Source organism: Saimiri boliviensis, chromosome 21, assembly GCF_048565385.1.
Source record: "Saimiri boliviensis isolate mSaiBol1 chromosome 21, mSaiBol1.pri, whole genome shotgun sequence".
NCBI lineage: Eukaryota > Metazoa > Chordata > Mammalia > Primates > Cebidae > Saimiri > Saimiri boliviensis.
Window position 1 is genome coordinate 5,428,926 of NC_133469.1, and position 13,907 is coordinate 5,442,832.

General features: G+C 49.8%; 1 protein-coding gene and 1 long non-coding RNA gene across 5 annotated transcripts in view; one reads left to right on the forward strand and one right to left on the reverse strand.

Moving 5' to 3' along the window:
• Positions 1 to 1,965: 1,965 nt before the first annotated feature.
• LOC141582546 (uncharacterized) lies at positions 1,966 to 7,781 on the reverse strand. Its single transcript, XR_012515408.1, has 2 exons — positions 6,211 to 7,781; positions 1,966 to 4,381 (listed from the first exon to the last, which is right to left on the reverse strand). It is a non-coding gene; the product is annotated as an uncharacterized LOC141582546 (long non-coding RNA).
• A 120-nt stretch (positions 7,782 to 7,901) lies between these two features.
• TBC1D22A (TBC1 domain family member 22A) overlaps positions 7,902 to 13,907 on the forward strand; it is a 366,614-nt gene continuing 360,608 nt past the window's right edge. For all 4 annotated transcript variants that reach the window (XM_074391214.1, XM_003932758.4, XM_074391215.1 and 1 more), the window contains exon 1: positions 7,902 to 8,112. In XM_074391214.1, the coding sequence (XP_074247315.1) occupies positions 8,051 to 8,112 (62 nt within the window). In that variant the 5' untranslated portion in view covers positions 7,902 to 8,050. The remainder of the gene's footprint in view (positions 8,113 to 13,907) is intronic.

Sequence of the window (13,907 nt, forward strand, 5' to 3'; positions counted from 1 at the left end):
GGGGACTCCTACAACTCTGAAACACACAGGGCAGGTGCCCTCATCTTGATTTTATAGGTGGGAAAACAGGCTGGCCATGTTTAAAGCACAGTGTGATCAGTCACAGGAGATCCGAGTCCAGAATGCAGCTTGCAGATGGCCAGTCTGGGCACCCTCTGACATGTGCTGTCCTCTCTCTGTCCTGCCCGAGTCATGTTGGGTTGGACTGGCCATGAGTCACAGCCGAGTGTGGCTCCTGTACGTTTGCCAAGGGTGGGGGTGGGGACCCATGTGCTGCAGAGGACTATGGGAGGAAATGCCACTGCTGGTTGTTTCCCATCAGCAGTGGGAATGTGGCCGGGGCCCAGCAAGGTCAAGTGGATGTTGAATGGGCTGCAGGGTCAGCGGCTGGACTTCAAACCCTGTTCCCTTCACCCTAGCTGGGGGATTTTGCCTCTTGAAGCCCCTACTTTCTCATCTTTAAAATGAAAATCATGATACCCACTGGGCATCTGGCAAGGGGGGATGAGGAGGATGCTGAGGATGCCGGAATGTGCCAAGCTTGAGAAGCTGGAGGGGGTTACATGGAGGCACACAGGAAAGGGACTGAGAGGTCTGTGGGTGAGGTCTGGGTACGAGGTCTGCAGGAGCACAACAGAGGACTGAAGGCAACGGAAGGGGCTGAAGGTGGCCATGAAGGGCACGATACATCTCTAGAGTGCATTTACGAGGCTTGTTTGCATGAGTGGTTGTATAACGGCCCTCCCCCATCTACCAGGAAAGCCTCCGAAAATCGGTCTCATTCTTCAAAGCATTTGGATTTGGATTTGTGATTTTTTTCCTGGATGTGACAATAATTGATCAATTTTTGGGGAGTGGAGGACGTCTTTTTAATTTTTGTTTTTGCATCTAAGAGAGCATTTGGGCCAGGTGCAGTGGCTCACGCCTGTAATCCCAATGCTGGCCAAATGGGATTACATTCAGCCAGTGTGCCTGTAATCCCAGCTACTTGGGAGGCTGAGGCAGGAGAAACACTTGAACCTGGAGGCTGTAGTGAGCCAAGATCACACCACTGCACTCCAGCCTGGGCGACAGACCGAGACTCTGTTTCAAAACAAACAAACAAAACCCCCTACAGCTCCAACATGATCCTTGACTCCATGTCCTGGATCCTGGTACAAGGGGTGGCATCCCAAGGCCTTGGGCAGTCCTCCCCATGGCTGCTCTCATGCTTTTCCATGAAAAGGAGTGCCTGCAGCTTTTCCAGGGGCAGTGTGCAGATGCTGGTGGGTCTACCATCCTTGGGTTTGGAGGGTGCTGTGCCCTTCCCACAGCTCCACCAGGCAGCATCCCAGTGTGAGCTCTGCATGGGCCTCCAACCACACATTTCCTCTCCATACTGCCCTAGTAGAGCTTCTCTGTGGGGTCTCTGCCCTTGCAGCAGGCTTCTGCCTGGGTGCTCAGGCTTTCTCGTACATCCTCTGAAATCTAGATGGAAGCTGCTAAGACTCCTTTCCTCTTGCATTCTGTGTGCCCACAGGTTTAACACCACGTGGAAGCCTCCAAGGCTTATGGCTTGTATTCCAGAATGGTGGTCCAAGCTGTACCTAAGGCCTTTGAGCTGCAGCTGGGGCTGGAGCAGCTGGGATGGGGGGAGCAGTATCCATAGGCTGAGGAGGGCTGCAATATCCTTGGCCTGGCCCCTGAAACCATTCTTTCCTCCTAAGCCTCTGGGCCTGTAATGGGAAGGGCTGTCTCCAGCTTCTCTGAAATCCCTTTAAGACCTTCGTCCCATTGTTCTGGTTGGTAGCACTTGCCTCCCTTTTAATTATGTGAATCTTTCCAGCTACTGGTTGCTCCCCAGCCTGCTTGGATTCTTTCCCTGCCATGTGGCCAGGCTGCAACTTTTCCAATCTTTCATCCTGTTTCCCTTTTAAATTTGAGTTCCAACTTTAAGTCATTCCTTTGTTTCAGTATCTGATCATTGGCTGTGACAAGCAGGCAGGCCACATCTTGAATGCTTTGCTACTTAGAAATTTCCTCTGCCAGATACCTGGGTCATTACTTTTAAGGTATCTTTACAGCAATGCCCTGCTGCTTGGTACCAGTTTTCTGTGTTAGGCTATTTTTACGTTGCTTATAACGGACTATCTGAGGATGGGTAATTTATAAAGAAAAGAGGTTTAATTGGCTCACAGTTGTACAGAATGTACAGGAAGTGCAGCATCTGCTAGGTTTCTGGTGAGGTCTCAGGGAGCTTTTACTTAGGGTGGAAGAAGTGGTAACAGGCATGTCACATGGTGAGAGTGGGAACAGGAGAGCTGTTTCTTTTTTAAATATGTTCTTTAATTCGCTTACAATAAGCTTTAAAAACATATTATTGGTTTAGCACCTGGCGACGGACCAAGACTGTCTCAAAAAACAAAAACATATACTTGGTTTAAAAAAATCATACCCATTTCCTATTGGGTTTTTTTACTTCCGTATTTGTAAAATGCCCATCTATTAACCCTTTGTCAGACATAGAACATATATTTTGTCCAATTAAAAATTTTTTTTGACAAGCAAGTGAACATTTTAGGTTGCCAAAGCTACCAGTTTCTCTCAACATGGCCTCTGGTGGTGTAGTGGATATTGGGATTGTTCCTGGTATCCATTCTAACCCTCCTTTCTTGGGCAGCAGCCCCAAATTTGGAAGGACTGACTACTATTGCCAGCTACAAAGGAGCTCCTGCTGGGCGAAACGTCCTCAAATGACACTGGATGACCCAGCTCTTCCCCCTCTTGCTTACGGTTTCAGGGCAGAATGTACAGAGGATGCCACATCCTGAGATAAGGTGGAACTGTCCCGAACAGCTCAGGCTTTGTGCCCATCTCCCCTACATCAGGATGTCCTGCAATGCTTTAGTCCAGGGGACCCAGTGGCATCTGGGGTATAGAACCCACAGTGGAGCGCTTTTAAAGTCCCTCACTGAGGTGTGAAGCTGGGCACATGCACTCCAGGGCCCGGGGTAGCTTACCCGAATGCTGGTGAACTGGCTTGCCACGGATCCCAGGCTTGGGTTGATGTTTGTGGCCTCTCTGTGAATAATAAAGTTGTTTTGCCCGACATGTGCAGGTGTTGTGTTACCAGACTAGACACTAAGAACGCAGGGGGTGGAGGTACGACTCCTGCAGCAGCTTCGTCAGCTCTGAGCCCCTGCCACAGTCAAGAACGCTTGCAGAACTCTGGCTGCTGAGTTTGTGCAAAGCCTCCTGCCAGCCTTAGGAACCTCGGCAGAAACTGGTGAGGTGTTTAAGAGTGCACCCCTCCCAGGGACTGACAGGAGTTCACAGTATTTCTGCTTATGAGCATCCTGACTAGACGTAAGCACGTGATCCCAGTGGCCCAACGGAGGCATCCTGTGACCTCAAGGGGAAGCTGTCCTTGGCACAGACGTAAGAGACAGACAGAAGGAGACAGGCCCCTTGAGTCATTGTTGAGCTGCGGTATCAGCACTTCTCCAAACTCTGAGCTACTTCTGGGTTTTTCATGCATTAACCCACCAATTCCCTTTATAGTATCAGCTAATCAGAGCTGAACTTTGTAATTCTTGCAGCCAACAGCACCCTAACTCATGCAGAATTTAGTGTCAGGAAGTGGCATGTTGCTAGTGACAGACCCTGTGATTTCAAAATGGCTGAAAGGAGGTGGGGAAGAGGGCAGTAAGGTGGACTCCTGCCCCCTGTGGTGCAAAACTGGGGAGCTTTGCTATATGCCATGAATTATTGTGGCAGGCTGAATAATGACCCCCTTGAAGACATAGCATGTCTTAATCCCGGGACCTGCAAACGTTACCTTAAATGACCAAAGGGAGTTTGCAGCTGTGGTTAAGCTAAGGACCCTGTGATGGGGGAGATCATCCTGGATTGGATTATCCAGTGGGCCTGATGTGAGGTCAGGGGTCCTCTTAAGAGGGATCCAGGAGGAGTTGGAAGGAGAGAAGCTGCTGTGATGATGGCAGTAGAGATGGGTGATGTGCTTTCTAGACAGAGGAAGGGCCATAGGCCAAGAAATGCAAGTGGCCTCTAGAAGCTGAAAAAGTAAGAAACTGACTCTCCCCTAGAAGCTCCAGGACGGAGCAGCCTTGCTGACACTTTTGACTTTAGTCCCGTGAAGCGGATTTTGGACTTCTGACCTCCAGATCTGTAGGAGAGCAAATGTGTATTGTTTTCAGCCACCAAGCCTAGCATTCTGCTCCCAGCAGCCTTAGGTAACTAATACAGATAGAACTGTCAGCTTTTTACTTTGGGGCACAGGCTCAGGGACTATGGAGAGTGCAGCATCAGGGAGAACCCACCCCGTGGGTGCGTGGTGGTGCACTCAGTCAGGTCCGGTGAGAGATATTCTGAAGCAGGCCATCTGAAAGCAGAGAAGGCAGAAAACACTTCCTGAGGAACCCAAACTGCATCACAAATCCAGCCATCCTGAAATACTATTGTAATGTTTTTGAGACACGGTCTCACTCTGTTGTCCAGGCCAGAGTGCAGTGCTGTGATCCCAGCTCACTGCCGCGTTGAGCTTCCGGGCTCAAGTGATCCTCCTGCCTTAGTCTCCCGAGTAGCTAGGACTAAGAGTGCTCACTACGTCTGGCTAATTAAAAAAAAAAAAAGTTTTCGCCGGGCGCGGTGGCTCACGCCTGTAATCCCAGCACTTTGGGAGGCCAAGGCGGGCGGATCACGAGGTCGAGAGATTGAGACCAACCTGGTCAACATGGTGAAACCTCGTCTCTACTAAAAATAGAAAAATTTAGCTGGGCATGGTGGCGCGTGCCTGTAATCCCAGCTACTCAGGAGGCTGAGGCAAGAGAATTGCCTGAACCCAGGAGGCGGAGGTTGCGGTGAGCCGAGATCGCGCCATTGCACTCCAGCCTGGGTAACAAGAGTGAGACTCCGTCTCAAAAAAAAAAAAAAAAAAAAAAAAAAAGTTCTGTAGACACGGGGTCTCCTCGTGTTGCTCAGGCTAGTGTTGATCTCTGGGTCTCAAGTGATCCGCTCACCTCAGCCTCCCAAAGTGCTGGGATTACAGGTGTGAGCCACTGTGCCTGGCCTGCTGCACTTGACTTTCCTCACAATAGTTCAGTGTGGCTCTGTGCATAGCAGTTTGAGCTCAATAATTATAATGCATTACGAAACATTTTATACACGTAAAAACTCATAAAGAATATAACAAACACCTGAATATAGCCCATCTGCTTTAAGAAACAAAGCACAATAGCACAACTGATCCTCTATGAATGTCAGTTCCTTACTGATCACAGTCCCCACTAATACCTACAGGCAACCGCTCTCCTGAATTTCTCTTTTACCATTCTTTTTTTTTTTTTTTTTTTTTTTTTGAGATAAGGTTTTGCACTATTGCCAAAGCTGGAGTGCTGTGGCATGATCACATGATCATAGTTCACCGAAGCCTCAAACTCCTGGGCTCAAGGGATCCTCCTGCCTCAGCCTCCTAAAGTGCTGTGATTACATGCATGAGCTACCATACCTGGCCTTATTCTCATCCTTGAAAAGAAAATAGTACTAAATGGTATCATACTGTGTGGACCCATAGGCAACTTTTTTTCATTCCACACTGTGGAGCCGGGCACAGCAGTGCTTCCTTCTGTACTCTGCCACCCAGGACCATCACTTGAGCCCAGGATTTTGCAACCAGCCTGGGCAACATAGTAAGCCCCATCTCAAAAACAAAACAAAACAAAACAAAACAAACCCCACCCAGTTTGTGAAATTCATTTATGTTGACGTATGCAACTAATTTATTCATTTTTACTAACTTATGGTATTCGACTGCATAACTGTGTAATTTATCAATTCTGCCAGTCATGACATTTTGGTTGCTTCTCCCCCAGACCCCAACTACCACCAGAAGCAATGTCGCATTGAACCTCTCGTCTTTGCATGCACAGCCAAGGTACTCTAGAGCACATACCAAGAGTAGAATTGCTATGTTACAGAGTATCTTTGCCAGAAATTGCTAAGTGGCCATCCAGTTAGTGAATGAATGTGTACCCCCCACTGGCAGTGCGAGAGTTCTGCTCTGCTCACAAATCCACATCCCTACAAATTTTGGTCAAGACAGATTTTTAAGTTTTTGCCAGTCTGTTAAGGGTAACATGGTACATCCTTAGCTTTAACTTGCCTTGCTGCTCAATACTTGTGACAATGAATAAAAACGGTTCCACTCATTACCCGAGATTTGAGAATCTGTCCGAATTCCTAGGTTCCATATCTAGACTCCAACATCTGTATTACTTTGGCTTTCAAAACTGGCCTTCTCCTCAGACTCTTTTTCCATCTTCATGTTTCTGTCACGATCCTAGAAATCCATTGCTTAGCTGGTTTTGAAGCCTTCAAGTCAATCTGAGCCTCACTTCTTTGCCTGAAAACAGTAGGTGGCCAAGTATACAGTAAGCACTAAAGAGCAACTGGATCTCAGGTGTAACCAGTCACTAAGTGCTGCCCATTTTTCCTGTCAATTGTTTTGCAACTTTTCCTTCCTTTCCCGTTCCATCATGTTAATCCTGCTGTCACCTCGCTCACTGATCCTTGCAATAAGCCAGACTGAGCTGGAAAGAATTGCCATTGTCTTCAGTGTCGTCTGTAGAGGACAGCACAGTCTGAGGCTGTCAGGGCTGTATGTCAGGAGGAGACTCCTGGTGCCTTCTGAGCTCTACTAGGACAGAATCATAGGAGAGCAGGACGCCTTGCACACAGGAAGTACTAAGTCAAGGTTACTTACCAGTAAATGAAGAGGCATGGGAAACTCATCATCACAAAATATGTCTGATCAAATTTTGGTTTTAAAAGAGAACTGGCAGGAACTCCAAATACAGTAAAGCTCCAGTCTGACAGTCCCTGAGCCTTCGACATTTGTTCTAAGACGCACAGAAATGTAATGCAAATCAGATAGGATTTTTTACTTGTTTTCTGCACACACACGCACACACACACACACAAAAGTAAAAAGATCTAGGCATAACGTGTGCACCTGTAGTTCCAACTACTGGGGAGGCTGAGGCAGGAGGATCGCCAGAAGGCAGGTATTCGAGACTAGCCCGAGCAACATAGCAAGACACCCCACCCCCATTACCTCCCGGAAAAAAAAAAAAAGAGTTAAAAAAAAAAAGTAAAAAGAAACGTAAAAATAATTTTAACAATTCATTTTATTTAACCCAATACATTAAAAATGTTATCTAACAGGCAAGCAATATACAAATTACTAATATTTTATACAAAGTCTTTGGAATCCTGTATTTTACACGTAAAGCACACCTCACTCGGGACTAGCCAGGTTTCTTTCAAGCACGTGACAGCCGCACGTGGCCGGAACCCCGGCCGCGGGGGTGGGGGATTAATCCTTCTCGCCTTCGGCGCTCAAGCACTCTTCCCTTCCAGCCCGGCCTAATCCCTTCTCTCATTCGCTCGAATACGCTCCGCGGTTATAACTCTCACCTCACCGCGCATATTTCACCCACGTGGTGTCTACTAACCCTCGCTCAGGGCCGGGTAATCCTTTCGCTGCTGGGCCGGGAACGGTGTGTCTGGCTTCATTCCGTTCTGGGCCGGCTCGGGACGCGCTCAGGAGAAACCGGAATCAGACACAGGCCTGGCTCAGCTTTGGAAAAGATGAGCTCGAGGCTCCAATGGCTTCTGGTAGTCCGCTGCCGGCAGCAGGGCGCCGAGGTCGGGCTGAGCGAGCCGGGAGCCACGGACTCAACCGAACACTGGAACCCGACAACCTCCTCTTCCTCCGCGATGCCTGTCACGTGACGCGCGCGTCGCGCGGCGTCGCCCTTTAATGCCGTCGGGCGTTCGGCGCCCTGCGTCACACGCCACCTGGGACTTAGGCGGGACTTCCGGGCGAGTGTAGGCACAACTTCCGGAAGGAGGCGGAAGAGTCTCTCGGCTCTCCGCTCCGGAGTCCCGGGACCAGTGAGGGGGCCACCCGGGGCACAGGAAAGGGCCGCTAGGGGAGGGCCGGCCGCACTCGGAGTGTCTGGGCCGCGGGTCTGAGGGATGAGGAGGGGCCATGGCCAGCGACGGGGCCAGAAAGCAGTTCTGGAAGCGCAGCAACACCAAGCTCCCGGGCAGGTGGGTGTGACGGGGAGGGCCAGGTCGGGGTCAGGGGTCAGAGGTCAGGTGGCCGCGTTGGCCTCCTGGGCTGCGGGTGGAGTCGGGGGGTCTGGAGAGGGCAACTTGGAGTCTGAGCAGAGCGCTGCGTGGTGTGACCGGCGCTGGGGGACTCGGAGGTCTGAGCGTGGGGTCTGGGGGTGACAGTGGCTGCACGTAGGAGCGAGGCTTGCAAGGACGCGGAGGAGCTGTCAGCATTTTTCCTGACGCTGGCAGGCTCCTTTCAGAGAAACTCCTGAGCTCCCGGGGGAGGCTGGAAGGAACTGATTCGGGTCATGCTGTGAAGTTCGGTGGAGTCCGGAAACTGGCCGGGCCGAGGCCGTGCCTCCTGGGGAGATCAGTTTCTGCAGGGGGCGTGGTGCTTTTGACCCCTTTGATTTGCCTCTGATGTCTTGTGGGCTGCTGCTCTTGCCTTGAGCGTGGGAGAGTTTCCCTGTGAGCTCCCATGTTTCTGCTTGTTGGTCTCAAAACGACTTTTATACTGTGTTAGCAAGAAGGAGTTTTTTTTTTTTTTTTTTAAATTAAGTGCCTGGAATGATCTGAGTACACTCTAGATGCTTACAGCTGGGAAGATCCAGAGTTCTTGTCTGATTGCGGTGGCGCTAAGCTATGGCCAGGGCCCTAGGGAATTAGACATTACGTGAAGAGTACCTAGGATAAAATCAGCCACTGGTGAAAACAGATCAGAGATAAGCAAACGTCAAGATTTTAAAACATAGTTTGTTCTGTTCCAAAGCTGAAGTTTGGGATGCTGAAAATTATGAATCGTGATATTAAAATAAGTCTGAGTAGAGTCATTCATAAACACACTGAAATGGTTTGTACTCCTATTTCATAATAAAAACTACTGTTTGAATGATAAACTTTGCAATTTACTGCATCTAGTTAGAAAAGTTTACTTTTGGCCCGGTGTAGTAGCTCATACCTGTAATTCCAGCACCTTGGGAGGCTGAGGCGGGCAGATCACCTGAGATTGGGAGTTTGCGACCGGACTGACCAACATGGAGAAACCCGACCAATATGGAGAAACCGAGCCTCCACTAAAAATACAAAATTAGCTGGGCGTGGTGGCGCATGCCTGTAATCCCAGCTATTTGGGAGGCTGAGGCAGGAGAATCGCTTGAATCTGGTGGTGGAGGTTGTGGTGAGCTGAGATCACACCATTGCATTCCAGCCCGGACCAAAAAAAAAAAAGTTTACTTTTAAGAGTGATCTGGGAGTTAGCAGAGTGAGTTACTGACTACTGAGTCAGTGACTTTGAGAATGAAGGGAGTCATCAAAGGTGGCCAGAGACCCTATTTGACTCCACTGGACTGTGGAGTTTCGAGAGCAGTAAGAGGTTTCAACAAAACCAGTGTCGGAGTCCAAGATGAGTGAAGATTCTGGAATGGTGGTGGACAGGAGGTCCTGGTAGTGACAGGAACAAAGAGTCCAGGGAAGAGGACCCACCTGATGGTGTAACTTAAAATGTGTTATTTTTAGGTCTTGAGGTTTCGGTTCCCCATCAGTCTAAACTCTAATTCTTAATCAACTGAGATATAAGAATAACAGAGCTGCTGTGTGGAGTTACAGCGGCGACTCAACCTTTGGATTGAAGGCTGCGGCTCTTGGTAATTTGTCCTTACGTTGAGTTGAACAGTGTGTGTCCCCTCCCCTGCCTCCTACCACCAAATTTATGTCCATCTGGAACCCCTTGGATGTGACATTTGGAAATACGGTGTTTGCACAAGGAATCGAGGTAAAATGAGGTATTCTGGATGAGGCTGGGCCTTAGTTTAAAGACTAGTATTTTTATAAGAAGGGGGAAATTTGGATACAGAGAGACACAGGGAAATGGGCCAGTGGAGACAGAGCTGGAGATTGGGATAGTGCATTCACAAGCTAATGCACGCTGGGGATTGCTGGCAGCCACCAGATGCTAGAAGAGGCAAGGAAGGGTGCTCGCCTGGAGACTTCACAGAGCACGGCCCTGCTGACCACCACTTGATTTGGGGCTTCTGGCCTTTAAAATGGAGGGAGAATGAAAGTGTGTTGTTTTAGGCCATTCGGCTTGTGGTAATTTGTTACGGCAGCCACAGGAGACTAGTACAGTCTCTAACTTTCTTCTGTGTGAACCTGAATTACCAAAGACAGACTTTGCTTTTCCTCTGACTTTGATGCTGTTCTGTGTCTTAGGCACTTCCGAGGGCAGTTTCCATAGCACCTTTGTGCAGCTGGAGTCTTGGAGAGTTGTTGCACGCTGTCGCTGAGGAGGGCAGGAGGAGGAGGAGAAGTTGGGTGCATCAGGAAGGCCTGTGAAGCCTCTCTGTCCCCTGTCCATCCTACGGCTCCAAGTCCCTGGCAGTGCTGCTGTTTCAGGTGGCAGGCTGGGAACTCTTCCCTGAAGGAGGAGTCACAAAGGGATGCCCATTTTCCTAACAGTAGCGGTATCTACTAGCTGCATATCTTTTTAATCTTCACCTGCGCAAGCACAGTGCTAGCAGAGATCCTAGCCAGGTTCCTGTGGTTTTGCCAGCTCTTTCAGTTGTTTACCATGATTGTTTTCCTGTTTTTTTTTTTTTTTTTTTTTTGAGACAGAGTCTCACACTGTCACGCAGGCTGGAGAGCAGTGGTGCGATCTCTGCTCACTGCAATCTCTGCCTCCCTTGCTCAAGCAATTCTTCTGCCTCAGCCTCCCAAGTGGCTGTTATTACAGGAGCCCATTGCCATATCCGCGTAATTTTTTTTTGTATTTTTAGTAGAGACTGGATTTCACCATGTTGGCCAGGCTGGTCTCGAACCCCTGACTGGTCTCCCAGGTATGTGCTCATTTTCATCAGTGAGATCCACAAGTTTAAGAAATGTGTGTTTCGGCTGGGCACAGTGGCTCATGCCTGTAATCCCAGCACTTTGGGAGGCCGAGGCGGGTGGATCACAAGGTCAAGAGATCGAGACCATCCTGGTCAACATGGTGAAACCCCATCTCTACTAAAAATACAAAAAATTAGCTGGGCATGGTGGTGCATGCCTGTAATCCCAGCTACTCTGGAGGCTGAGGCTGGTGAATTGCCTGAACCCAGGAGGCGGAGGTTGCGGTGAGCTGAGACCGTGCCACTGCACTCCAGCCTGGGTAACAAGAGCGAAACTCCTTCTCAAAAAAAAAAACCAAAGAAATGTGTGTTTCTCATTCTTGCATTGTCAGTATGGCTAAATGGTGTTTATTCCAAACTATCTTCCAGATTCTCCTGGAGAGTGAGTGGTTTGGCCAGGGTCATACACTGCAGGAGAGATGCTCTTGCCAGCAGACCTCGGTTCATGCACACCCTGGTCCTCAGGTTGTGTATTTCGCTGATGCTTCCTGGAAACTTTGTTTCTGGATGAGTCAGGATGTGTGGTCTGATAGATGGACCTCTGACTGGGGAGTTGGGTGGTCTAGATTTTAGCTTTTCCAGTAGTGGTCTTCACCAAGTTACCTCTGGGGCCATTAGTTTCTGTATCTGTAGCACAAACGGGTTGCTTATGGTTTAGGTAGCTATGGCAAATGGGGAGATTTCTTTGGCTTAGCACAGTTCTCTTTGATGAGAAAAGGATGGGCTTCTCGGACCAGTGTTGAGAGTTTGATGATTCGCTGATCCAGCAAATAAGAATTCAACCCACAGCGTGTGTTAGGAACGGCCCCAGGTGCTGGAGATGATATGAGTGAACAAAATCGGCCCAGATCTTTGCTCTCCCAGAGCTTACAGTGCAGGGGGAGAGCAGGGTATAAATAACGTAGTTAAATGGAGTTAACTGTCGGAAGCTGACAGCTGCTATCAAAACAGTGCTGGGAAGAGGGCTAGGTGGCTTTGTGGCAGGTGTGGTGGTGAGAAGGAGCTCTTTGCTGAGGTGACATTTGAGGAAAGATTTGCAGGTGAGGGAACAGGCCCACCAGGAGGCTGGGAAGCGGGGTCCCGGCAGATGGGTGAGCAGGTGCAGAGGCACGAGAGCCCCAGAGCAGTGCTGGCGTGCTGGAGGAGAGGAGCAGGGGCCAGCATGGGTCTAGCCAAGAGAAGGGGAGAGTCACAGGGTGCATCTTGAAGGGTGGTGGGGTAAGGCCTCATGACCACAGTGAAGACATGGACTGTTCTTTTATTCTGGTGGAACGGGGCACCTTTGGAGGGCTTTGAGCAGAGGAGTGGCATGGTCTGCATTAGGTTTAATGGGATGTCTTTGGCTGCTGTACGAAGACAGATTGGTGGTGTCGGGAGTCCGGGCAAGGGCAGAAACAGGGAGATCAAGAGGCCGGGCTGCTGCAGCATCCACATGAGTAGCGATGATGGCAAGAAACAGTAGGTAGGTGATAAGACTCCGAAGGTTTGGCCTGGTTTAGTGGCTCATGCCTGTAATCCCAGCACTTTGGGAAGCTGAGGCGGGTGGATCACTTGGGGTCGAGTTCGAGACCAGCCTGGTCAACGCGGTGAAACTCCATCTCTATTAAAAATACAAAAGTTAGCTTTGAATGGTGGCAGGTGCCTGCCATCCTAGCTACTTGGGAGGCTGAGGCAGGAAAACTGCTTGAAGACAGGAAGTGGAGGTTGCAGTGAGCCGAGATTGCGCCACTGTACTGCAGCCTGGAAAACAGAGTGAGACTCGGTCTCATACACGCAAAAAATGGAATCTGAAGGTTCCGTCTGACTGTCTGGGCTGCTGCTTTCCCAGGCCGCTGACCCTCTTGGCTCCTGAAGGGCTGTTGCTTTCCGCAGTTGCAGTTGGAATTCTTACCACACTTCACTTTCAATGCCAAGACAAAATCCCAGCACCCTGGGCTTGAGAACACAGGCTGTCTTTCAGTGCGGGTCTGATGTTTGCTATTTTAGCTCAGCTCTGCCTGGCAGGGTATGTTCTGCTGACAGAGGGTATGCAGGCAGCTGGGGTGTGTGAAGTGTGATATTTGAAAGTGGCATGATGGCGGCTGGGCGCGGTGGCTGATGCCTGTAATCCCAGCAGTTTGGCAGGCCAAGGCAGGGGGATCACCTGAGGTCAGCAGTTTGAGACCAGCCTGGTCAACACGGTGAAACCCCGTCTCTACTAAGAATACAAAAGATAGGCTGGGTGCAGTGGCTCACACCTGTAATCCCAGCACTTGGGGAGGCCGAGGCGGGCGGATCACAAGGTCAAGAGATCGAGACCATCCTGGCCAACGTGGTGAAACCCTGTCTCTACTAAAAATACAAAAATTAGAGCCGGGCGCGGTGGCTCAAGCCTGTAATCCCAGCACTTTGGGAGGCCGAGGCGGGTGGACCACGAGGTCAGGAGATCGAGACCATCCTGGTCAACACGGTGAAACCCTGTCTCTACTAAAAATACAAAAAATTAGCTGGGCATGGTGGCGTGTGCCTGTAATCCCAGCTACTCAGGAGGCTGAGGCAGGAGAATTGCCTGAACCCAGGAGGCAGAGGTTGTGGTGAGCCAAGATCGCGCCACTGCACTCCAGCCTGGGTAACAAGAGCGAAACTCCATCTCAAAAAAAAAAAAAAAAAAAAAAAAAAAAAAAAAAAAAATTAGCTGGGCGTGGTGGCACACGCCTGAAGTCCCAACTACTGGGGGTCGGGGGCTGAGGCAGGAGAATCGCTTGAACCCGGGAGGCGGAGGTGCAGTGAGCCTAGATCGTGCCACTGCACTTCAGCCTGGCGTGTGGCAACAGAGTGAGACTTTGTCTCAAAAAAAAATAAACCAACAAAAAATGAGTAGAAAAGATAGCTGGGCATTGTGGCGGGCACCTGCAATCCCAGCTACTC